The sequence below is a fragment of the Poecilia latipinna genome, unplaced genomic scaffold, assembly GCF_001443285.1.
Source record: "Poecilia latipinna isolate Pla-1442-1.1 unplaced genomic scaffold, P_latipinna-1.0 Scaffold374, whole genome shotgun sequence".
NCBI classification, from domain to species: Eukaryota; Metazoa; Chordata; class Actinopteri; order Cyprinodontiformes; family Poeciliidae; genus Poecilia; species Poecilia latipinna.
Window position 1 is genome coordinate 100380 of NW_015112990.1, and position 26071 is coordinate 126450.

General features: G+C 41.0%; 1 protein-coding gene across 2 annotated transcripts in view; it reads left to right on the top strand.

Annotated features, from left to right (window-relative positions):
- The window catches only part of flnba (filamin B a), a 59987-nt gene that overhangs the window by 14668 nt on the left and 19248 nt on the right, over positions 1–26071 (top strand). For both annotated transcript variants that reach the window (XM_015036602.1, XM_015036601.1), the window contains exons 2-23: positions 9097–9206; positions 9315–9450; positions 9750–9847; positions 10131–10278; positions 11758–11876; positions 11960–12034; positions 12593–12755; positions 12844–13044; positions 13573–13710; positions 14700–14826; positions 15436–15572; positions 15682–15875; positions 16317–16430; positions 16918–17061; positions 20954–21077; positions 21793–21953; positions 22036–22126; positions 23009–23163; positions 23296–23413; positions 24114–24193; positions 24279–24464; positions 25424–25738. In XM_015036602.1, the coding sequence (XP_014892088.1) occupies positions 9097–9206; positions 9315–9450; positions 9750–9847; positions 10131–10278; positions 11758–11876; positions 11960–12034; positions 12593–12755; positions 12844–13044; positions 13573–13710; positions 14700–14826; positions 15436–15572; positions 15682–15875; positions 16317–16430; positions 16918–17061; positions 20954–21077; positions 21793–21953; positions 22036–22126; positions 23009–23163; positions 23296–23413; positions 24114–24193; positions 24279–24464; positions 25424–25738 (3134 nt within the window). The remainder of the gene's footprint in view (positions 1–9096; positions 9207–9314; positions 9451–9749; positions 9848–10130; positions 10279–11757; positions 11877–11959; positions 12035–12592; positions 12756–12843; positions 13045–13572; positions 13711–14699; positions 14827–15435; positions 15573–15681; positions 15876–16316; positions 16431–16917; positions 17062–20953; positions 21078–21792; positions 21954–22035; positions 22127–23008; positions 23164–23295; positions 23414–24113; positions 24194–24278; positions 24465–25423; positions 25739–26071) is intronic.

The following is a 26071-nucleotide window of genomic DNA, read 5'->3' on the forward strand; positions in this document are numbered from 1 at the left end:
AATACAACCAGAAATATCCTTCTGGAGGAGAATTGACCTTGCTAAACATCTTGGGCTTAACCTCTGACTTTCTGTTGGAAACAAACAAACATTTAAGTGTATAGAAAACAGTCTCATGTACAATTAGTATGGCAACGGCATAAAATGCTAATTAGCTTTGTAATTGGTGTAATTGCTAAGCTATGTGGTTTGGCTGCTAATTTAGGCTGACTGGTTAAATATGTGACAAACATGACAAAGGAAGCAGCCTATAAAGTTCTCAGCCACACTGGTAAATAGTCAGGGATTATATTACTGAATACAGTTTAGGATTATGCTAGCAGTTAGCCTTGGGATTAGCAGGTGCTCAATGCTACATTAACCAAATTAGCATCTGATTTTCACTTATGATTTTGTTTGAAATGAAGATTCTCTAGTAGTAAATGAGTGTAATATGGAGCAAAAACACTGTGAAACACAGTTGGAAAGAGTTTGTTTCTTCTGTTTTCTTTTTTTTTTACGAGCTAAAACATTAGCTTAGCCACTTGGCTTTGTAACATTCTTAGCTTGTAATTAAGTTTTCATTGTTTTATAGAAAAATATAAAAGAATAAAAACTTAATAGCAATATCATTTACAGTATTGGCAAAAACTGCCTCCAAACTAAATGTTTTAAATATGCTATGCTAACTAGCTTTGTAGCAGCCTTGCTAATTTGTTTGCTAAGGATAGTGAGATGTAAAGTGAATGCTGAGTTTAGTCTAAACTCTAAAATGTTGAATATTTTGTTAGAAATTAAAACATTATCACAATACTTAACAATTAATCAAACAGAATCGTTACAAAACTAAAACTGCTTCATTAAATGCTTCTTTATCTTAGTTACTTTAAATGTATTTTAAAAATCATAACGTCTTCACAACTATGATTTGAACAATTTCTGTCTTGATATTTTTGACCTTTTAATCTGAACGACCCATAAAAAGGACAGTTTTGACCGAATTGCAGTGGATTACCTCCAAACAAGCGGCAGCGTGTGCTGCTGAGGCGGGTGGAAGTTGGGTTTTGGTTCTGAGGGCGGAGGAGAGCATTCGGTCACGTCCCTGTCATCACCTGACAACCTGTCATTTCACTGCAGACCTTCCTGGTTTTATGAGGCCGACTTGCTGTCATCCCGTCTCCTGTGCGTTTAATGTGGGGAATATTGTCTCTCACCTGTAAATGTTCTGGAGAGGTGGCAGACGTGACGCAGGGTTTGATGCCGTCACTGTTTTTACATTTGGTTAATTATCAATCTGATAAGAAGATGATAAAGGATGAAGAAGACTTGAGCTGTCTGCAGCTGGACCAATCTCAGCTGTTTATCTTTCAATCAGCTTTTTTTTTTTTTCAATGAGTTTTAAAATGTCCAATCTTATACTTTCTGACGTCGGTGCTTTACCCCAATTAATACACAAAAACAAAATGACTATCTGAGTTGAGCTGTTTTGGTTTTATAATCTTCTAATCAGGCCAGAGTAAATAAATAGAGATAACGCTAAGACCTGTGGTAAGATTTTTCTTGCCAAGAGGTTGAGGAATGCTTCATGTTGTCTGTGCTCACAAACCCCCGCTGTGTGTGTGTGTGTGTGTGTGTGTGTGTGTGTGTGTGTGTGTGTGGGGTGGTTTACTGAGATGTTCGCTGATAGTTACTGTGGTGAGCCTCCTGCAGCCTGGCTCTGCTACAAACAGCTTTTTCTTCTCATACTTTTTTTTTCCCCCCACTGATTGACTGAACTCAGACCAAACAAATAGTTTTTCTTCTTTAGTTTTAATTGGTCAGATGCATATTGTTTGACCCTAAAATGTTTTGACTCTGCTGAAATCCAAAGACTAAAACATGTCAGAAACTCAAAAGGATTCTCTGAAAGAAAGAAACTGATCCTTGTTATGATCTGAGGTTTGTGTCAAACCTTGTTAAGGATGTAAAACGGACCAAATGTCGGATAACAGATGTTTGCATCAGCTCAGAAAATATCTGAAGCTGCCGCTCTCTGCATGATGAAAAGCTCATGATTCCTTCCCTCATCCTCCTCTTCCTCCCCACATGGCGGGTCTGGTTCTGATGACGACATGGCCTGGGAACCGGCGGGGTGAGGTCATGCGGGGCTAAGCGCTGCTGGGTGTTTGTTGCGAGGACGTCATGCCAGATGTCTGTGTGGTAATGACAGGGCAGCGTGGCCCGGGTTGCTCCAATCCCTTGTGGCTCCTGGTTCTCATTTCTGCTGCGATTTGTTCATCATTAATCATCTGTATTTAAATTTTATGTTCTGTTTAAACCCATTTCCCTTCCTGCTTGCTGTTTTTCTGTTTCGCTCGGCTCCAGTAAATTCCAGGATGCCGGTTTCACTCGAGCGTCTTATTTAATCGCCAGCAGTGGTTAGTTTGAGCTCTGAAAGCGAAAGGAGTTTGAGATCCAGAATGTGGACACGGCTTGGCCAACCCGACTATCCGACTCGGTCTCGACATTTAAATCCAGGTTCTGATGCTGGTGGCCTTCCAGGTCTGCTAATGCTTTTCAACTTCTCTGTTCATTCACTTCAAGCCTTTGGAGAGAAACTTTTTCTCTCTTTGATCTTCCTCAAACTTCATCCCTGCAAGCTGTTTGCATCCAACCACAGCCAGATTAAAGAGTCGGAGACAGAAAGACACGGCCTCTGTTTCATGCTCCACCCTCATTACTCAAATCAAAGACATTAAAGGCCTCATGGCTGCTTTTCTGTCTATAATCTGGAGGTTTTATGGTGCGATCGGCCCCCTCTGCGCGGCGGCTGCTGCTGCTGCGTGACTCATGTGACTCCGGTGTGGAGTTGTTTCAGCCGTGCATCATGCAGTACGGTCCCCAGCGGCTCCTGCTGTTTGGGAGTGCCGTCATGATGTTGGGAAGTTTGGTAATTACACCCTGAGTTTGCTAGTCATTGTAAATGAGTTTAAATGACACAAGAAGCTTGAATAGAGGGATCAGGTTGGATAAATGATGGGGTTGTTTAGGAACTGACAGATGTGTTCAAGCGTCACAGCTTGACAAGTCTTTATAGACATTACTTAATTTCATTTGCTTTGAAAAGATTACTCTGGTCTCAAAGTCTCTTCATAATAATGTTGATCACGTTGGTTTTCTTTAGCAATGCCTAAAGGAGAATTTAGAGAAACAAACTTTGACATTTTAACGTTATTTCATCAGGTTGAGATGCGATTTGCTTGGATTTATACACAATTTTATACTAACTTGATAATTAAAGATTCCAGTTACATTTTGAAGGTGTTAAAAAGCGAATATTCTGACCTGATCGGTAATGAGCGATAACTATTCCTAAAATTATTGCTAGATGCTAAAATTACTTTAAGTATGAACCATCTTTACAAGTTTAATAATAATTTTAAAGACTAAAACTCAAATTTAGTAAGAGTTTAAGTGCTTACTGATCAACTTATTGAGGTTTCTCTCCTTTTTAACGAGTGAACAGCTTGCCATGCTCTGTAGTCGGGCCGTCTGCTCTGATAGAGCCTTCAGTCAGCAGCTCAACAGTCATGCTGGTTTTAAAGGATGGTTGACAGCCTGATCAGCAACAGGTGGGGCGGGGGAAGCCCTGCACCGCTGAATGAACCATGCAGTAAATGAGGAGGAAACCCCAGGACTTGAGCTAAAAACTTCACTCATCTTAAAGGGGCAGTGTCATGTGAAATAATCTTTTTTGAGCATCATGTTACGTTGTTCCCTCATCAAAAACATTCCTGGAGTGTTGCAATGATTTATTTTTTCATTCATGTTTAAGAAATCCTTTAATCTCCATGGCAACCCATGGTAAACACCTGGGTGGACCAAGCCCCGCCTTCGAGGGGCAGCTCCTCCCCCACTCAGCTCCTTCAGACTAGCCAGCAGCAATTAGCAAACAGCCGGTGGATCATCTGCTGAGCTCGTTATAGGAGCTGCGGCTCAGAGCAACACTGGTAAAAATGTTAAAGGAGAAATGTGTTGAGTTTGGGCCTCTGTCTTTTAAAGAGATGGAGGCCCAATTTCAAGGCATTAAATCGGGAAGTAAAAGTTGTGTGTGTGTATATATATATTTATATCTCATAAACTGAAGGCAACATGGTTACTTGACTTTGCTATGAAATGGGACCGTTTCTAGAAAACCCATAATTCTGCCCCTTTAACATTTCTTCTGGCACTGCATGTTTTCTCTCCACCGTTTATGCAGGTATTGTTAATGGTGAAGTTGTCGTATTAGTGATATTTAATGCACAATATGTAGATTTAAAAGAAGAAAAGTCATCCTGTTCAGTTTCTCAGGCCCTGGATAGGAGTACGCCGTCTCTGAGAGCTGAACAGTATTTGTGTTCATCTTGTGTAGATTTTTTTTTTAACACTTTTTGATTTTTGATGATTTTTTTAGCCTACATATCTCAATACTTGGTTGCACCTGAATTTTCCCTCTGTGGGACAATGAAGGATATTTTTATTTAGCTGGTGTCTCATAAAATGGTCTTTAAGCTGTAAACACGGTACGAGGGGAAGTTTCTGCACTTTTGAAAACTTAATGAGGATCAGCTGTGCAAACAAAATTAGGCTGCAGGTCTGGTTTTGTTTACAAAATCTAACTTTCCTTTAACTCTGATTTAAAAAAAAATAAAAAAATCAGTTTTATATTTAATCAAGCGTTTATTGCTGTGAATCTGATCAAAACCACCAGTTAATAAACATCCAGTTTAACTGGTTAAGGTTTTATGTGCAGCCTTTTCAGGATGTTATCATAATAAATAATGTAAACTAGGATGAGTGGCAGATTTTACAGGATCTGATTTTTAATTTCTGCTGGCGGTTTACCTGCAGACCGACTGAAGGACGGCAGCCTTTGTTCTTCTGTCACTAGCCGTCTGTGTTTAGTGGAGCTGGGGTGTGAGTGGGTGGGACGTTATGATCTCACCCCACAGGAATCTGAGAGTTCAGGGGTCGACCCACTGCCACAGAGGAGCTCTGCATCCTGTTTACGGCGGCAGGTACCCCCTCTTTTTAACATATCTTCACCTGAAATCACCACTCTCGCGTTCCATTTGCTCTCTTTTTCCTTTCATTTATTCTATGAAAACAAAATCTTTGGCTGTTTTCAACTAAAGACCATTTTAGGCACAACAAAAAGACTGATTTAGACCAAACACTCCAACTGTTTTGACCGTTCCTTTGTCTGTTTTTAGGCTGTTTTGTTGGTCTGAATCAGCGAAGTCTGAAAAAACCACAAAATCTTACCAACCTATTTTGGTGTAGTTTTTAGTGGAAATATCTTGGTGCTTTTGAAATGAGATGAAAGTAACTTACAAATAAGATGTAGGAGCTTGTTTTAAGGAAATTCTTTTAAATTATTTCACTTAATGTTATAAGAGAAATAATCTGCCAATAGAAAAATTACTTTTTCATCAATTAACTTAAAACAAGCTCCTATATCTTGCTGAGACACTGTCAGTTAGTTTTGTCTTGTTTTAAGTGTAGTAACATGTTTTTACTAGAAATAGTCAAAATTACTTTGTAGGATTTTGTGTTTTTGCAGTGCATGTCTCATAAAATCCAATCAGTCGCTGCTGCAGGGACCATAAAGCCATAAACTGGTCGTCCTCCTCCAGTACCAGACTGGGTCGGGTCAGAGCAGGTATGTTTGGGCGTCGCTCTGGCTGTCGATGATGTAACTTCCTGTGCGGGTCAGGGTGCGCCGCGCTGATAAGAGCAAGCCATTCGGTTCCAGCTCGCCTCACCTTTGCCCACACAAGCACTCTGCTTTATCTCGCTTTCCTTTTCTCCTTGGACGCATTCAGCCTTTCTTTGTTGCTCCCTCCTAGCAGAAACCCTCCCAGCTCTTCCTGCGGACGGGTGTTGTTGCGTCTCCATGGAAACGCAGCAACAAATCGGCAGGTATCGGCAGGAGCGGAGGCTTTAAAACTTCACCTGAAGCAGAACGACGTGGGGAAACTCTCTGCTGTTTGTTCTAGTTGAGCGGTGGGGTGGGTGTGATATTTTTCCCTCCTCCCTGATCAGAACCGGGTTCGGGTCGCTCGCTGTGGCCGGAGAGGCTCCTGAACGGGGGTGGAGACGTCGACCCGCTTAACTGCAGCAAAACAATGCAGCAGATTATCGGGGCGCTCTGTAACGCGCTTTAAGCGCAATCACGGCTGTTTCCACAAATAATTTACTATGTACACACAACTGATTAAACTCCTGACCTCTTTGTGAACAATGGGTCACCATGGCAACAGCCTGGTTGCCCTGGAAACTGTTGACGGGACACAAACGGCTCGGTTAGCCCTGAACTACTTTTTCAAATCTGGGAGAATAAAAGTTTAAAGTGGCAACGCTGCAGTTTTATTCTGTTTGCAGTTAATTGTTTTTTACTTCAAATAACATTACATAGAGGATCTTCAACACAATGGCAAATATCACAATAATAAAAATAAAAAAACAACCACAGACACAAAGTAGGATAAAGTAAAAAAAAAAAGTTGAATAAATATATACATAAATTGGTAAAAAAAAAAAAAAGTGCCATTTAATCTATACAAATATCATTTTCTTGTGTCAAAATACTTTCAAATAAAGGATATTTTACAGCAAAAAGAAAATTAAAAATATAACAGAGGGATAAATTAGTTACATTTCTGAAGAAGAGTTGATAATTTACAAGTTTCTGATTATTAAAGTTTAGTTTTTCAGAAGCTGCATATGTTTTTACGTCAGTTTCTTTAAAATTATTAAATTAATTAAATCTGAGTTAATTGGCAATGAGTCTCCCTGGGGTCAGAGGTCATGATGCCACCAGGCTTCCAGAACCCCTTTTGTTTGTTTTTTCTTCGTGGAGAAACTCATTCTGGCCCACAGCATCACAGAAACGCCACCGTACTTAACAGTGAAGATGTTTCCATGTAGTTTCAGTTTTATGTTCACTGTTAGAAGTTTCATCCAGCCTGGTGACCGTTTTATTAATAAAACTAGACTTTTTAATTACATTTTTATTAAATGGCAACATTTAGTTTAACTTTTAGTTTTCAGTGACTGAATAGACAGACGTATAATCTGATGCTGTTTGATATTAATTCAGAGTTATTGTAGGTGGTGATGGCTGTCAGCAGGAAAAATTTCTTATAGCAGTCTGTGTTGCAGTGAATCTGAAGAAGCCTCTGACTGAAGACACTCTGTTTTCCATAATTCTTTCTTATGAAGAATCTTTCTTTCTAAGCGTGTTAAAACATGGCAAACAGGAAAACAAGGCAAGTTCAGTGCAACTTTTCCTAAATGAGCAAAGTACTAAATAACTTATCTGAAAGTGAATCAATCAGAATGAAGCCAGACGTTTCACAATGTGAGTAATTATGCTAAATAAACGTTCCACTCTAAACTCTCTTTCACTAGGAGACGATATTTATATAAACAAAGGATAATTTATAAAAACATGATTCATGATCAGTCCTGTTGCAGCTTCCTGGTTTCAGGCTGAAAAGTGTGAACTTGTGGTGCGATTAATCAGAAAGCTGAGTTCATCTGTGGGTGGGTGTGGGGTTAAAGGTCAGCGATGATCACTAACAGGATGTTTGCTCCCACCGACACATGGCCTGATGCACAAGTTCATTGTTCCGACCTCAGAGAGAAAAGGAAAGTTGGTGAATCCAGATCAATTAAAACGAGGCGTAAACGAAACGGCTGGGGTCGGAATCAAACCAGTGGTGAGATAATGGAGGAAGATTAGAAATGCAGGAATCCTGATGTCGTAACTTCTCCTCTGAGGCGCTCAGTCATCGTTGTGTCACCAGGGGTGTGGTGCGGCGCCTCCACCTCAACCTGAGCTGATGAGACATGTTTGGATCACAGCTGTGGAGCAGAACTGGAGCTTCCCCGTTTGGACCAGAGGGTTTTTCTAAACGCTGGGGACGCGGCTCGTTTCTGTCACCAACACGGTTGCACAAGCGTTCAGAGACGGACGCGTCCAGCAGCTCTCCATGTGTGCTCGCTCCTCTGCTGCTGTAAAGTGTTTACAGTTCTGAGTTTTCACCCAGAAAACCTGCTAAACCCGCCGCTCATCGCTCTGAGGCGACCCACCAGCGACCCGCCATGTTTTCCTCCATTAAAAATGTTACACATGTCCAGAGTTGCACAATCAGGGATCATAATTTGGAAATGACGGCGTGTCAGGCTAACAGGGAGGTGCAGGAACCGCGCAGTGGTCAGCAGTTCAGTAAGTTTAGCTTAATCCAGCATCTCCAAACCTTTTGGCACGGGGTCCAAAACTGTCGAGTTAAAAGAAACAAAATTTTAAAAGCAAAAACTAAATATGTTTTTACATAAAAATAAACTAAGCACAATACTTTAATGAGATGAGCAATTAAAAACGGTCCTGCAGGTTTGCCAAACTGAGCAGACCATACTCTAAAGCTTTCATCATCTGCAGGATTTTCTTTGTCTCCTTCATAAGAACATCATACGGCTCAGTGCAGCTTTATTTTGACAAACTTGTTAAACTAAAAAGACTAACTTAAAGCCACTGAGTTTTTCTCCTTTTACTAATAAAAGAAATTGAAGCAGAAACCAGATGAATACTTTGTTGCACCTTACCTGGCATCAGTGAAAACTTCACCCCAACATTATTTTTAATTCTGCATCAACGGCCTGAACTGTGATCAAGGACTGCACAAAATTGTTCCGAGGGCTGCAAATGGCCCCCGGGCCTCACTTTGGGCACCCCTGGCTTAATCCGTCTCTTCTGTTACTGGTGTATAAAAACCCTATTTAAATAAATAAATAGATTAGCCTGGTGGGGGAAGTAAAGCCTGGAGGCCCACCAGACTTATAATGCCCAAATATTCATCTACTGGGTTCTGTTGGTGTTTTTATCACAAATAGAAAACAGTTTTTCTGTGTATTTTACTAGAGATCAAAGTTTCAGGTCATTTACTAATGAAATGTGGTGAGATGACCATCTGAGGGAAAACGAAGAGGCTTCCTTCAACTCATTTTATAGAAACGATAAATTATCCAGTCTGGATCAGTGAGACATTAAAATGATGTAAAATCTAAAGTCTATTGTTTTGTTTGTTTCAGACTCTAAAGCTATCGTAGACGGGAACCTGAAGCTGATCCTGGGTTTGATCTGGACCCTGATCCTGCACTACTCCATCTCCATGCCAGCCTGGGAGGGCGAGGACGAAGAGGTGAACAGATTTCAGTCAATCTGTTTGTTTTTATTTTATTTATTTAAAAACATTTTAAAAAAGAACATTTAGATGGAGAGCAGATCTCATAGCTTTGCTTCTTTTCAGGCAGAGACAAAGACGCCTAAGCAGCGTTTGCTGGGCTGGATTCAACACAAAGTCCCTGATCTGCCAATCACCAACTTCAGCCAGGACTGGAGGAACGGGAGGGCACTGGGAGCACTGGTGGACAGCTGTGCACCAGGTAAACCAGGCACTGGGACACCTGAAGCTCCAAGATCTAAACTGGATTTATTTTAAACTCTTCCAGCAGATTTCAGCACCATCGTTGCTTTTCTGGTGTAAATCTTGGGTTTCTGCTCGGATCGGTTGGATCTGAAGCGTTTGGTTTTGTCTGGCTGCTCATTAGAGCGAAGCTAGCAATGTTCAGCCAGAGTTTAATGCCTGAAACGTGTAATTATGTTTTATAAGGATATTTTTGTCCTGTGTTTAGCAGTAAAGTTGTTGCTGCTGATTCTCTAACAAATGCTCTCTCTCTCTCAGGCCTGTGTCCAGACTGGGAGACCTGGGATCCAGTGAAACCAGTGGAGAACGCTACTGAAGCCATGCAGCTGGCTGACGACTGGCTGGGCATCCCACAGGTGGGTTTTCACCTGAGTTTGTTTTTACTTTACTGACGGTCGGTGCTATAATAGTTACCACTTTAATACTTGAAAATGGTCTGAAAGCAACAATATTATTATTTATGGGACCATTTATTGCATCAGGACTAATAAAAACTTCAGTTTAGGTTCTGTTTGTCTGGAGAAAGTTCTGGCTCCTGAGCGCTTTTGGTTCAGAAGCAGACGGGTTCTGCTGGATGGTTTAGTTCCTCTTCCTGTAAGGGATTCCTGAATGTTGTGCTTCATCGCCGGATGTCTGCAGGTGATCGCTCCAGAGGAGATCATCGACCCCAGCGTGGACGAGCAGTCCGTCATGACCTACCTGTCTCAGTTCCCCAAAGCCAAGCTAAAGCCCGGCGCACCGCTCAAACCCAAACTGAACCCCAAGAAGGCCCGCGCATATGGACCTGGTAAACCCACACACACGCAGCGCTACGAAACCAAATTAACACTCCACACCCTGACCTCTGACCCCAACAGTGACTGCAAACCAAACCGTCAGTCACGATTGTTTGGGATGTAGAAGGTCAGGTGGGTCAAACATGAGCTTAATTCATAATGCATTGTGTCCTCCCTCCTGTAGGAGGCAGTATTTCTGTCTTTTACGACTCTACTGCCTCTGCGTTGACAAATAGTCAGCGATCAATATGGCGAGTAACAAAGTCGCGTGTAACATCATACCTTTGTGCAAATAGTTATAAACTCACACCCAAAATCATGAAAACAAAAGCAAACTGAACAACGTGAAAAGATGTTCAATATTTAATTTTAAGAAGTATTTATAAAGTGCAGAAACAGCCATTTATTAATATTTTAAGCTTATTAATCGGTTTTATCAATACATCCTGGCACGACTGGCTCTTTAAAAATATTTATTATCTTAATTTGGCTCAAGACGAAAATGAGTTTGACACCTTTGAAGTAGATTAAATGTTTCAACCAAAACAAAAAGTTTAAAGGTAAAACCAGACACGTTGGATAATGGGAGCAATGGGAATGTTGCTCTGACAATGAAAGGAAGCGACTTCCTGCTTGGGTGAACAATGACACACACACACTCCAGTGATGCTGTTTCCCAACTTTGTAATCCAGAAGAGGAAATTCTTTGAATAGCTGCAGAAGCAACACAACCTAAAGCCACTCAGTCTCTGTAAAATCATCCATGTTTCTCCGTTTTTTTCTGCTTTTGTCAGTTTTGCAACATTAAAGCCAAAACCAGATTTACAGCCTGGTAGCTTAAGAACAATCTGTTGAAAATTCAATTAACTTCCCAGTCAGTCATGCATTTTCCATTAAAGGAGAATGCGTGACTGAGGGGGAAGTAAGGAATTATAAAACGGTAAAAATAGCTAATTCAGTTAACTCATCAAATTCCCTTTTACTGTTTAAAAACCTTAACAGAAGAAACTAAAATCCCTGCCTCCTGTTTTAAAGTTGCAGTTGTTGCGTTTGTAGGGGGGAAGCAGTTCAATCACAGCCCAGTTTGGCTGAATCATTTTCAGACTCAGTGTGTGGCACAGCAGCCTGTATTTAGTCTGTTTGCTCAGACTTTTCTCCTTTTTTCAAACTCTTATTTAGGTTTACACAATTCAAAACAGGACATTACCAGAAACAGGTGATTAAACAAAACAAACATTTCCCTTTTGTTGGAGCCAGTTCCCAAAACTTTCTATTTATTACCTTTACACTTTAAAAACAGAACAATGCTTTAAACATGTTCCATCTGTGGTTGAAAAATACTTTTTTTTTTTTTTTTAGTCTGTTTCCACTGTTCATTCTTCCAATTAACAGTTATAATTTTCTTGAATCGAGAATAAAATACATGGACTATATCTTTGGTCAGCATTTAAAACGTCATAGCTTTCTAAGCTGCCGTTTATGCTGTGCAGGTATCGAACCCACAGGGAACCGAGTGCTGCGTCCTGCTGTGTTCACCGTGGACACGTTCAGCGCGGGTCAGGGTCAGGTCATGGCCTACCTGGACCATCCAGACGGCACCCGGGAGGAGGTAACGCTTTGTCTGGTGATGCTGGGGGCCGCTCCAGTCAAAGGTCAAAGGCTGACTCTCAAATGTCCCCGTGTTTGTTTTAGCTGAAGGTGGAGCCCAACGAGGGCAAGAAGACGTACAGCGTCACCTACGTTCCTCAGGTCATGGGGCCTCATAAGGTAAGATTTATGGCAACAATGAACCAGAATTATTGCAGCTTCATAAATGTTTGCTTCACTTAAAGGGGGACTTAATGCAAAAATCACATTTTGTGTGTTTTTATGCATCCATTTGGGTCTAAAAAGAAGTTCAAGCACTTAAAAAAATACCTAGCCATTCTTTGGCATTAAGTTGATGTTCTTTTGGTGCCTGGAAGCCGAGCTGTTTCAATAACCTCCTGATTAAGTCGCATTCCATGGGCACGGCACCGTTTCCTAGTAACCCCAGTGGAACTTTGCCTGTTACCTAGCAACCCAAGCAGATCTCCAGCACATTTGATCAACTGGTTTTACCGCTATATGTGCTGTACAATGGCTGCTGGAAAAGACAAGTGTTTGGTTGTTGACTTGCCATCCAGAAACAACTTCCTACATTCTTTAGTTGTGCAGGAGGCTCCACTTCTGCTCTTCAAAGATGTATGGTTGTATAATTGTGCATATGTTTGGAGCCATTTTTAAGTGGGAGTGTAAATGTTGAGTTGGGGGCACGTTCATAACAAATAATTTTGTTTTTTCCAGGTGACGGTGTTGTTCGCAGGCCAGCAGATTCCTAAAAGTCCGTTTGAGGTGAATGTGGACAAGGCGCTGGGAGACGCGTCCAAAGTAACGGTGAAAGGCCCGGGAATCGAACCTGTGGGCAACATCGCCAACAAACCCACCTACTTTGACATCTACACAGCAGGTGAGCTGCACCGACCCGCCATCGTCTCTTTAAACCGATCGACGACATGTCGGCTGAAGCTTTCTTCCTCCTTGTTTGCTCTGAACAGGAGCAGGAACGGGAGACGTGACAGCCATGATCCGAGACCCACAGGGCCGCCAGAACAGCGTGGAGGTGATGATGGAGGATAAGGGTGACAGCGTGTACCGCTGTACCTACCGCCCCACACAGGCCGGGCCACACGCCATCACCGTCACCTTCGGAGGAGTGGGAGTCCCCAAGAGCCCCTTCGCTGTGGACGTCGGACCAGGTGAGAGGTTTATCCTTTATTGTTTTCATTAGGCTGGACAATAAATTAATATGCATCACGATAGACACGTGATCAATATAAGTAGATGGTACATCTCATAGAATTTTCAATAATTTCACTGAACTCTGATCCAGAACCGCACAGCATTCTGGGGGAGGTAGGCAGAAGAAAGATTTCTGCTCAACTTCACGGCTAGCTAAGTAAAACTGGTGGGGTCAACTAACTCGCTCCGTCTCTGGTTAGCTAGCAACTCGCTCCGTCTCTGGTTAGCTACCAGTATGAATAAGGTTTTGCCACCGTGCCTCATAATTGCTTAATGCCAGTTAAACGCTTACTGTTGTGGATAAGAGGAAAGGTCACGCTGCCAGTTTGATAGAATTTCAGATATTTAAAACAAAAAACTAATCAGTACTTATCTATTGATCGATATGAAATGCTCATTTCATTATGTGTTTTTCGGCTATGTTGTTCAGCCCTAGTTTTGATCAACACACTGCTGCCAGTTTAAGTTTTCTGTCCGTCTGTCAGCCTGCATGCCAGGCGCTTGCAGGGCGACAGGTCGGGGTCTGCAGCCGGCGGGGATGAGGGTCAAGCAGGTTGGAGACTTCAAGGTGGACACCAGGAACGCCGGCAGTGGAGAGCTGAAGGTGCTCATCAAAGATCCCAGTGAGTAAAGTTTGTTCTTCCATCAAACTTCCAGAAAAACCTTAAAGTCCATCAGGTCTTTACTGCAGCTGCTTTCAGTTACTTTTTATTATTTTGTACCAGGCAGACACTGTAATACATTTCATAAAAGATAATATTGAGATAACTTGGTTGGCATTTGAAGAATGTTCTACTTTTTCCCCCAAAAACAGGCAGGAATAGTTTCATTGTATTCATGCTGTGAAATGTTGCAGTTATCTCTGCATCTGCTGCAATGTGAGGTTTTTTTTCTTAGTCTTCCTCCTCGTCTGCTTGTTTTTGTAGAGTGGGTCTACAGTTTTCTGAACTTCCACAGCTGCTGCCAAATTTCTTGTTCTGAATGCCAAATGCTATTAAACGGCAGACATGAAGAGACTGTTGATCAGTTTCTTTTGCATTTGAATGCTAGCTTCCTGTCGAGGCTAACTACACATGTAGCAACTTATGCAACCGGCAGTAGTGAATAATCATCTAACTTCTTAATTAATCAGGTTTATAAAATCTAATTCCAACAAGCTAATTTAAAAAAAATAATTAATTGGTTTGGTTCTAGTGTCTCTTGGATTCCAATCAGTTTTTAGGATTTCTAAGCTTGTTTGATGAATCGTTGGATGAAAAGGCGATCAGAATGCTGCCCCAAGTGGCAGAAACTGGAAATTGAAAAGTTTTAAGAAAAACATTTAACATGAATTTCATAGACTAAGCATGTGTAGTTAAGCATGCAGATATTTACTGTTTGCCTTTCAGGTAGCGTTTCAACATTTCTTGAGCTACTATATAAAATATTTAATAGTTTCACTTTATTAGCGATGGACCCAGTCAAAGTATCCGCCACACCTCTGAAGGCTCGCTATTCCACTGCTACTGTTTAAGAGTCTTCCTCTTTGCATTCAATCAATAAAATGTCCTAAAAAAGAGAATTTGACATTAGTTTTTACTGTTTGTATGAATATGGCTGTTTGCCCTTGCAGAAGGCAACGAGGAGCCGGTGAAGCAGGTTCTCAGTCAGGATGGCGTTTTCTGCTACGAGTATTACCCGAGAAGTCCTGGAAAGTACACGGTCTCCATCACCTGGGGGGGTCAGCACATCCCCAAGAGGTGAGCAGCAAATCGAACATCAGCTCTGCAGGATTACATCTCATCTGATTGGAATGAAGTATTTGCTGATGCATTTTTTTTTTGCTGTGCACATATAAGCACCACAGCGTCTGAGACAAACTGGAGGATTTAATTAATCAGAACTGAATGTTTAACAGACCAGAAAGTTTGAGGTTCTTATGTTCAACAGAGTGATTTATCTTAAAAGGACCTTAAAACAACTTTCTTTTTCTACTGAGTGAAAGGAAAACCAAGCAGGTTATAAAAGGCCACATTATGCAGGAGGAGGATGAGCATTTATTCCCCTGATTCATACTGAAATTTTATTTACGCATATAAATGTTTTTCTGCAGTGATTTAAGATACAATGGAAGAGGATTAGGGCCACTGAGACAAAGAATGTGGACTTTTTCCCCTCAAAATTTTTTTTTTTTTTTTTTTTTTTGTTCTCAAAATTCAGACAAAATAATTATTTGTGGCCCTAATCCTCTTCCGTACGATATGAATACATCGCAGATTAATTCTGCTTGGTGAGGAGAGAAGAGCAGAGCTGCAGCTTTTCTTCTTCTTTCATTCTGACTCGTCTCTTCCTCTTTTTTTCCTCAACAGTCCGTTTGACGTGGCGATCAGTCCGGAGGCCGGGCCTCAGCAGATCAGGGCCTGGGGTCCTGGGTTGAAGGGCGGCATTGTGGGTAAACCTGCAACCTTTGTGGTGGAGTCCATCGGCACTGACGTCGGAGTTCTTGGTAAGTTTGTTTCACTCCTCTGTAATTATCCACCTAATCGTAAGAGTTTCTTGCTGCCAAATGTCTATTTTTTTCATCCTCTCTGCTCTGATTTGCTGGATGTTTTCAGGTTTCGCCATTGAGGGTCCGTCCCAGGCTAAAATCGAATGCGAGGATAAAAACGACGGGTCGTGTGACGTTCGCTACTGGCCGACAGAAGCCGGGGAATACGCCGTCCATGTGACCTGCGACGAAGAGGACATCGAGCTCAGCCCCTTCATGGCCCACATCGTCCCCGACAACAACACCAGCCACCTGGAGAAGGTCAGAGAGACAACAACGAGCAAAATATACAGATTACTTACGATTGATGCTTTTAGATTAAAATTAGTTGCTATCAATTAAATGCCTTCCTAGACCTTATTTCAGTGTTGTAGTTTGGCCTCCATCCAGTAGAGGGCGCAGCTGGTCAGAGCCAGTTGATACAGAATCAAAGATGTATCCCAGAACGGGAAAATAAAACGCTCCAAACGGAGCTCTGCAAATGGTTCTGTGTTGAAATGTAAACTTGATGAACTCCTTAGAGACCCTCATGTCTCTTGATACAAGAGAAAACTCACCGCTTGTCAGTTAATCGTGAGTCGATTAAGTTCATCAGCTTCAGTTTAACTTATTAGTCGATAGCCTGCATCCCTAAGACTGGAGTATTTTCTCCATAGTTTGTAACGTTGGGGGAGATCTTGATCATCTTTTCTCCGTTTTCAGGTCCGGGCTTACGGGCCGGGCCTGGAACCGACCGGCTGCCAGGTGGACCAGCTGGCCGAGTTCACGGTGGAGGCAGAAGACGCCGGGAAAGGGCCTCTGAAGATCACCGCTCAGGTGGGAGCCTCGAAACGTTCAAACTGATTCCGTATGGAGCCAGAAGGAAAACTCATAAATCTTCATTTACAAACCATCAGTTTTTCCTCTGAGCCTCTGCTGCCCTCAGCATCACACCGACCCAACATCGCTTTAGTTGGATTTAAAGTGACAGGACGCCCTAGAACATCTCCAAGGCGTTATCCAAGAATCATTTCGTCCAAAAAAATGTAATGAACCCATCCTAACCGGGTCAAGGAAGTAAAATGGGTCACCTGTAAGGGCAGAACTGGAAGACATTTCCGATATCCAAAAGAACCAAACAAAACCCAAAATGAAATTGAAATAAAAACCAAACAGGATGGCTGATTTCTCTGAACAAAATCGCCCTTCAACAAGTATTAGTCATTGGTCTGGGATGAACTGCTGGATTTATAAGAGGAGGGGATGAAAGTGAACCATTAAACATGCATTGTGTGATCAACCTGTTGCTGTTTGTGTGTTTCAGGATGCAGAGGGGCTTCCTGTGGAGGTGAAGGTGAGGAGCAAAGGGGAAGGCCTGTACCAGTGCTGCTACACGCCCTCCTCCTCTCTGAAGCACACCGTGTCCGTCAGCTGGGCCGGAGTCAGCGTCCCTAACAGCCCCTTCCGGGTAAGCAGCCAATCACAGCCCCTCCTTACTGCAGGAAGTAGCGTAACGCTGCTCAAACGCAACGAGCAGGTCGAGGTCGAGACGGTAGAAACGGTCGAGTCAGAGCGACTTTTGATCAAAAGTTCAGCTGGAGGCAGAAAAACCAGGAAACCTCTGATCATTATCACGACTTACACTGAGCAGAGGTTCAAGTATTAGATGGTAGTTACTGAGCCGTGGAGGCGATTCTGCAAACACCTTTAAGCTTTAAATAAACCAATATATGCACCAGGTACTTCCTCATGTTTACGCTGTAAAAACACAAAATCTTACTAAGCATTTCTGTCTAGTTTCCAGTGCAAATATCGTATAATTCTTGAAATGAGACAAACCTTAACTCGCATATAGCTCCTAAGCTACTGGAGCTTGTTTTAAGGAGCAGTGTAATGTAAAGAAAAAGTTTTCTTTTTTAGCTTTACATTATCTTAATGTTGTTCCCTCATCAAAAACATACCTGCCTTAATCTCCATGGCAACCGTTCAGCTGTGCAAAAAGCCTGGTTGGACTTGGCCCCGCCTTTGAGACTAAGCCCCCCCCCCTCAGCTCCTTCAGACTAGCCAGCAGCAATTAGCAAACACCTGGTGGAACTACTGAGCTCATTATAGGAGCTACTTAGAGTAACACCGGTAAAAACGTTGTTAGAGGGTTAATAGAGGAGCCATGTTTTGAAGAAGGTGAAGCTTCAGGGGGTTTTAAAGAGACGGAAACCCAATTTTAAGATGTTGAATCAAGAAGTAAAATTTGTATTAAGTCATGTTTGATATATACAGCATTTTTATGACAAAGTTAACATAGTTACTTTATTATGTACCTGGAAAACTCTTTAAATACTGATAAAGAAGTATTAGTTCCTATGGCAGGTTATTGACATTATTAAAATGTCTTGTTATAAGAGAAATAATTTCAGTGGAACTAGTACTTTTTAATCAATATTAAGGATTTTCCTTAAAGTTAAGTTAGGTTTGTCTTAATTCAATGAGGTATGAGATATTTGCACTAAATTAGATCAAAAATACTTTGTGTTTTTGCAGTGTATGGTCTTTATATTCAGTTTGATCTCAGTCGCCTTCGAACAAAGCGAGACATAAAATGTCGTCTTTAAGTTTTAATTATCCAGTGAAATCCTTGAACCTCCTTCACTTTTTTAAATTAATCTAATTTATCCTGATGGTTTTGCAGAAACCTGAATAAATGCAGATGAGTCCGTTTCTGCTGGTGATTTATTTGTTTGGCAGGTGTTTTATTTTAAAAGTATTTACTGAAGTTACTGACTGAACTATTCAGCTAAAACAAGTTTCTGAATTAAACATCTTGATTTTTGTCCAGATGTATCGGCTGTCCTTTATGTTCAACTACTGATCAAAAAATATCTCAGAAGCTTTTATTTTTATACGCTGTGAATTTGTTTTGTACTGTTAACCCGGCTGTACCGTCTCATTGTCTGTGTTGTTTGTTTCACTCTTCATGCACTGAGCACCCATATCTGCACTGTAAACCCTATGAATGTAGTTTTATTGTTTTTAAATGTAACTTTTAAGTTTCACTCACCTGAACCTTTTGTGACTCATCTAATCACACAAATTATTTTATTTTCAACCTGTGCTGTTCTTCACAAAATAATCAATCACTACAGTTTTTTTAAATTTACACAAAATCAACAAATCCCTGCATTTTATGCACTAATAGTTATAAATTTAATGCAAATTTTCTTTAAAAACGTGATGCTAACTCCCACCAATAGGTGGCAGTATCTTACTTCTACTACACTACTGACTCACTTGATGTCAAGTTATAATCCGCAGTTGATACAAAAGTCACGTTTACTCTGTTCTCCCTGAAAGTGAGGAAATTATTTTGCACATTTTGCAATAAGTTACTTTTTTTAAAGGGTTTAATTAGGAAAATTTCTTGCAAATATTTCTAAACTATCACCAAAAAATAAAAACCATGAAAACCTGGAAGGACTGAATAACATGTTGAAATGAACCAGTGAGAGTTTACATCTGGGAGCCTGAGCAGAGTGGAGGCTCTTCACACATAGAGGATCTTTGAGTGTTGACTGTACTGTCAACATAACATCAGAGTTTTAAAAGGATTTTATCACTAAACCCTGAGCTGCTTTTGCTTCCATTGAGTCAGAAAACATTTGAGATGCAGCAGCTTGTCTGACGGAAGCAGATTGAAACACTCCTGAAATCTGTGGCCAAATCGCCAGAAGCACAGGAGCCGAAATTTATGGTTTGGAAAACCTCGGAGGTTCAGATAAGTGGGGCTTCACACCTTTTTTTACTGTCGAATGAAAACCTTTTCCACTCCACTTGTCATTCTAAGATTGACGGTAAATAGAAAATGAACGTAGATTTTCCATGTGTATTCGGTTCAAGGTGATCTGTGTCCTTAAATCTGAGTGGAAAAGGTTTTCTTTGTGCAGTTAATGTTTACTAACCACTCCTCTGTGCACTAACATCACTCTGAATTCTGTTAGTCATATTTTACTCCATCAGTTTATCAGCTGTCCTCTGTCCTGGTTTCACCTGCAGCGTAGTCTCATGAGAAACTGTAAATGTGACGAGTGTTTGCACATCGTTCAGGAATTTCTGACGATGCCAACAGAAATCGGAAGTTGGCAAAGACACTTGAATTATCTAAATGAGGAGCAGAAGAAGAATCTGAGTATTTATAGGAGTTTCTCTGTAATAAAAACCAACATTTGGATCAGGATTACAGATCCAAGCAGCTCTAAGTTCATCAAGGTCCAAACATTTCAAAAAGTCAAAGTTTAAAAGCTGCACATTTCCTTTCCAACTGGTTTTAAAACCCAAATGGTCTGAAGGATGGCTGGTAAACTGAAAGTTTAATCTTCTTCATAATAACTTAGAGATGCTGAATCGTTTCTAATTTCAGTGGAAAGAAACACAAGTTTTATTCATTTTTGTGTTTTTTGTTCTGAAATGTTAATTCAGATCTTATTTACTCACTGTACTGAAATAATTTTACTTTAATCAGTAAATCAAAGTTAAATTGGTTTAATAAATAAAGTTTAATTTAAATGTTTTACTGTCGTTTGGCTCTTTTGTTTTGTTTTTACCTGGTTATTATTCTCCATTAATTCTTCTAAAATATGAAATGCTGATTGAAATCATAATTACTGTGTTTTAACTCGGGTTGTTTCTGTCAAGAATCCAAAGATGTAAAAAGAAAAAAAAAACATCTAAAAACACAAATTTGTTGGAAGAGTTTTGAGAAAATATGAAAAAACCCTGTCACCTGAAAGAAAACATACGCTTTACTTTATGGAACCAGAATCTAATATTTTTTTATATTTATCTGCAGTTCTAATGACTTATCATATTTTAATTCACCAGCATCAGATTTTATTATATTGAGTATTAAAACACAAATTTTATCCTGAATATTTAAATGTTTTTAAGGGTGTTTCAAAAAAAATCATCAAATTAATGGGAATAAACCAACAAAAAAAGCTTAAATAAATATGAGCATTAAAATTAAAACATAATTACTATTCATTTTTTTTAGTTGCAAGGTTTAAAAAATGACTAAAACTGATGAATTTATTGTCTGGTTGTGATTCTGGTTCTGTTGGGTCAGAAGCTTGAAGTTTAAATATGCAGCTGTAGGTTAAAACTTTTCAAACTAATAAATTATTGAATTCCTGATTGTAAAATTTTATTTCAGCATCAAAGTCCATCGGATCCATTTAAAAGTGCTTTTATTGTGAAGGGACAAGTTGTTCTGTATTCTGAGAACATTCCTCATGAATCCCTGTAAATCTTGCTTTAATTAAAGAGGTGTGTGTGTGTGTGTGCGCGTGTGTGTGTGTGTGTGTTTGCAGGTGAACGTGGGGAAAGGAAGTCACCCCAACAAGGTGAAGGTGTTTGGTCCCGGAGTGGAGCGAAGCGGGCTGAAGGCCAACGAGCCGACACACTTCACCGTGGATTGTTCAGGAGCTGGAGACGGTATGACACACACACACACACACACCTTCTTGACCCTGAAACATGCCTGCAGGAAATTCACGCCCTGATCAACACGCACGTCGTCCTTCATCACCTGCTCACACTCCCTCATGTTCATCATTAACAGTCAACAATTAGGGGACAAAAACGTCCTGAAATATTTTAAAACTTAGTTTTTGGGGAAATTAAAACTCTTATTAGGAGCTTGGGATGCCAAGAAATGAAGCCGGGTTACAAATCTGCAGATATTTTCATTGTTTTTGTAGCTTTTTTTTTTCTCAACCTTTCCCCATATTTTCTCTGAACCAACAAATTACATAAACGAAATGATTACGATGTGACTCTCAAAACCGGACAAGAACCCAGAGAAATCGGTCCGACTTCATCTGTTCAGCTGTTTCATCAGCTGAACAGAGTTGGAGGCTGTTTTGGTTTTGGTCTCTGTTGTGTTGAGATAAACATAAACTCACCTGGAGAAAGTGAAAATCTCCCAGCTGCCATCGGTTTCTATCTCTGCGGTCACGGTTTCGTCTGTCGGCTCTTCATTCTCTGAATTCCTCGCTCTGTTTATATTACTGGAAAACCTGCAGCATCCGGAGTGTTTCAGGTGTTGGTGAAACCGGCCGGCTCCCCCTAGAGGCAGAAACTGTCTCTACATCTGAAAGGGCCCAGCAGGTATCGGGTTATGCAGCTGGTTTGTTCTGTTTGTGTTCAGGGGACGTCAGCGTGGGCATCAAGTGGGACTCCAGCACAGACAGTGACCAGGAGGCTGACGTGGACTTTGACATCATTCCCAACGCCAACGACACGTTCACCGTCAAATACGTCCCTCCTGCTGCGGGCAGGCTGACGGTGAAGGTCATGTTCACCGACCAGGTGCGAGCAAAGCTCCGAAACGCCAAGCCAGCAGGTTCTTAAGGTTTGTGATGTAATTTATTTGCATTTGGATGATTTCCAGGAAGTCCCTCACAGTCCATTCATGGTGAAAGTGGAGCCGTCTCATGATGCTTCGAAGGTTAAGGCCAAAGGTCCGGGACTGGCCCTGACCGGTGAGGAACCTCGCTCCGCTTCTGCAGAGGCTGGAAGGTTTTAGCAGCTTCAGCAATGCACGATTATTTTAGCAATCAGTTTGTTCTGACGATTAATCGGCTGTTCTGACGATTAATCGGCTGTTCTGATGATTAATCGGCTGTTCTGACGATTAATCGGCTGTTCTGATGATTAATCGGCTGTTCTGACGATCGGATACAGAAATTGGGACATTTTTAAATCTGATTTCTTATTTTTTTACAATGTCAGAAATGCATTAAAATGCAAATAACAAATGATTCACATCCTTTCCTAAATAAGAAAAATATATTATTGCCTTAAATGCAATAACATACAATTCCTTTAGTGAATTCTTGATAATTTAGAGCAAGTAATGATATAAATACAGCTGATCTGTTTAATTTTGTAATTAAATGGTCAATAACTGGATAGCAAAGGTGCTAGTCAGTAGTTGTTGTTTTTTTACATACTTTGAAGCAAAAAGAAAAAAATGCCTCTATTGGTTTTCTGAGTGGAACTACAATGGAAAATTACAAAAACATTTCATAAAATCGCGATAGCGTCATACTTCGAGAATTAAATTCCAATTCTATCCTCATCTATCCGACTTCATTCCAGTATATATTTTTTTGCTTTATTATCTGTATTTATTACTTTATTCCCATAGTCTTTTATTAAAATGGCTTTAATACTCGGTTGTCCAGGTTATATCTACAAATCTTTAACTGTGTTGATCTTTCAGCTAATTTCTGTTTTCTCCAGTTAACAATTTAACTGATCACTAAATTAGTCGACCATTATTTAAAAACTAGACTAATTTGATCGTTACCTGTAGTATCTCTGTTCGTTTTGAACCGTTTTCTGTCTCTCCACCTGTGCAGGTGTGGAGAGCGGTAAGCCGACCCATTTCACCGTGGTAACCAAAGGAGCCGGTAAAGCGCCGCTGGACGTCACATTCTCCTCGTCGGTGAAAGACTTCGACATCATCGACAACTACGACTACTCTCACACCGTCAAGTACACACCTGTGCAGCAGGTACGCCGGGCCGCACAGCATTTGTGCACTTTGGATTCTTACTGGAAACTTTTACTGCCAGAATTGGATGAAGCGAACTCGGTCTGCAGTGAGACAGCAGCGTGTTTGAGGTCATGCTCTGGGTGTCTGCAGGGGGAGATGACCATCGTGGTGACCTTTGGCGGTGACCCCATTTCCAGCAGCCCCTTCACGGTTGGCGTCGCCGCTCCGCTGGACCTCAGCAAAATCTCCGTGGACAACCTGGACGGAAGTGAGACCTTTTTTTACTGGAGGCTGTGAGACGTTCAGGGACCATCCGAAACTCTGAGCTATCAGGAGTTCCATCTGATAGTTTTAGCTTCTGCAGCGAATGATTGTTATAGATATTGATTAGTCTGGTGAAAAATAATTAAATTAATAAGTAAGAAGCATTTTATTGCCTAAAATGCAATAACATAATAACCTTTAGTGAATGTTTGATCATTTAACACAGGAAGCATCTGCAGAACAAAAATAAGTTCAGCGCGTTCTGCCCGGCTTAACGTTGATACCTCTGTAGGGCTGATCTGTTTTATTTATCTGATCGGTAACTGGATTGCTAAAAAAATAAAGAAAATAGGATTTTTTTTTTACCAAAAAAAAAATTTTTGTAAAAAAAATAGGATTTTATTTATTTTTACAAAATTTGAACCAGGTGAAGCTAAAACTATGAAACTTGAGTTCTGGGTAGAATATATTACTGCCCTGATTACTGATTGCGTTATTGTTTCAATATTGACTTTTTTCCAGTCTGTGTACTCCAGCTAATGATTCACTGATTGCTAAATTAGTTGACGATTATTAATCATCGTGATTAATCCGATTAATCGCTTCATTCCTTCTTTATATTTTCTGAAATATTATTTTGAGTCATTAAAACGAGTGGGTCATGTTTCTGAGCGTGTAGCTGAAGCTTCCTGAACGCGTTGCAGGGGTGGAGGTGAACGAGGAGCAGCAGTTCATGGTGGACACCCAGGGCGCCGGAGGCCAGGGTCAGCTGGAGGTGGAAGTGGTCGGTACCAACGCTGCAGTTTAAGCTTTTATAGTTTTTTTTAACTCGACGCTGATGCCCTTTCCGCTCCTGCTGCCGTTTCCAGCTGAGTCCGAGCCAGAGAGCGGTGCCTTGTAAAGTGGAGCCCCAGCCGGGGAGAGCAGCCGTCAGCTCGGTCCGCTACACCCCGACAGAGGAGGGCGTCTACGCCGTCAACGTGTCCTACGACGGGCACCCCGTCCCGGGAAGCCCCTTCCCTGTGGAGGCCCAGCTGCCTCCAGACCCCAGCAAGGTGAGCGCCAAGCAGGAAACCTGACAACTATTCTCTGTCTAGTCTTTTTATTTCAGGTTTGAACCATAAAGAAACCATCTGCTAACAGCAGAGCTAATATTTAGCGGTTTTGCTAGCTTTGAAAATGTTTAGTGCCCTTGGCACTAAATCGGTAAGCGCTAATTTACATGGCTGTTTTGCGTCTGTTAAAGTTTGACATCTGTGTTGATGTTTTGTTATTTAGACATTTATATTAATGCTTTTATTTTGAAGCCACTTTGTGCAGCAATTCTGTTTCCTCTCTTCACTTTTGCTTTTTCCACTAACTTTATTTAAAGCAAGAAACCAACAGGAATAAAATTAAACAGTGAGAAATAAACATAAATATCTGAGGAACATGTGGATGAGATCAAGATCAGCTTGGTGCCAATTGGGTTTAGGTTTTAAAAGCAGATGAAATTTAAATTGAAGTCAGCGCGTTAGCATTAGCTTCTACCAAATACAGTGTTGGTGTAGCCGTTTAGCGTTAGCACAGCTAACATTTATTAGTGCTTTAAGGTTAATGTAACTTTTTAATGATTTAGAGAGGTGGGTCGTAACTAGTTAGATTTACTCGAGTAGCGTTTAGGAGTACTTTTACTGCCCATTACCTACTGTAAGTTTTATTTTTCTGGAAAGTTTAATATTGGAAAATGTTGATTTCAGTGTTTCTGAATATTTGGAGTAATTTCTAATGTTTAATTTGCACATAACTTTATATTTAGTAATAGTTTATTGAATGTAGAGTAATAAAAAATAAACATGCAAATAAACTATATTTAAATCAAAAGCAAAGAAAAGCAGAACAATGGAATTTTAAAATGTTGAATCAGATTTTATGATCAGTTTCGCAGCACTTGATTCGCCGCCTCGTACCGAAGGATTCATTTCTCTGGTTAACTTCAGGTTTAAATAACGACGCCGGTCTGTTGTGGTTCCAGGTGAAGGCGTTCGGTCCCGGGCTGAAGGGAGGTTTGGTCGGCGACCCGGCCGAGTTCACCATCGACACGAAGGGGGCCGGAACCGGCGGTCTGGGCCTGACGGTGGAGGGTCCGACCGAGGCGAAGATCGAGTGTTCGGACAACGGCGACGGCACCTGCTCCGTCTCCTACCTGCCCACCGAGCCCGGAGACTACCTGGTCAACATCCTGTTCGAAAACGTCCACATCCCCGGCTCGCCCTTCAGAGCCGACATCCAGATGCCCTTTGACCCCTCCAAGGTGGTCGCCTCGGGGTCGGGGCTGAAGAAGGCGAAGGTGAGACTTTTCTGGTGCTTTTATTGTTCAGCCATCTGGAGTCCTTCAGGTTTTAGTTCAAACTAAAGATGCACCGATCAGATATTAATATTGATCCCAATGTTGAGAAGTTATGGATCAGGTATCGATGACGATGTTCCTGATTCATGAGGGCAGATCTGTTTAGCCTAATTCTACGCTTTGTGCTCTCAGCGACGTCGTACTTCATTATTTATTTTTGGAAATTCCTAATCGCACTTTCTGAACCGTATGAAAGTTTTTTTGTTTTTGTTTTTTGTAGTTTATTTTGTACATGTAGTTTGTTTTTGCCGTTATTCTCCTAATTGCACTGAC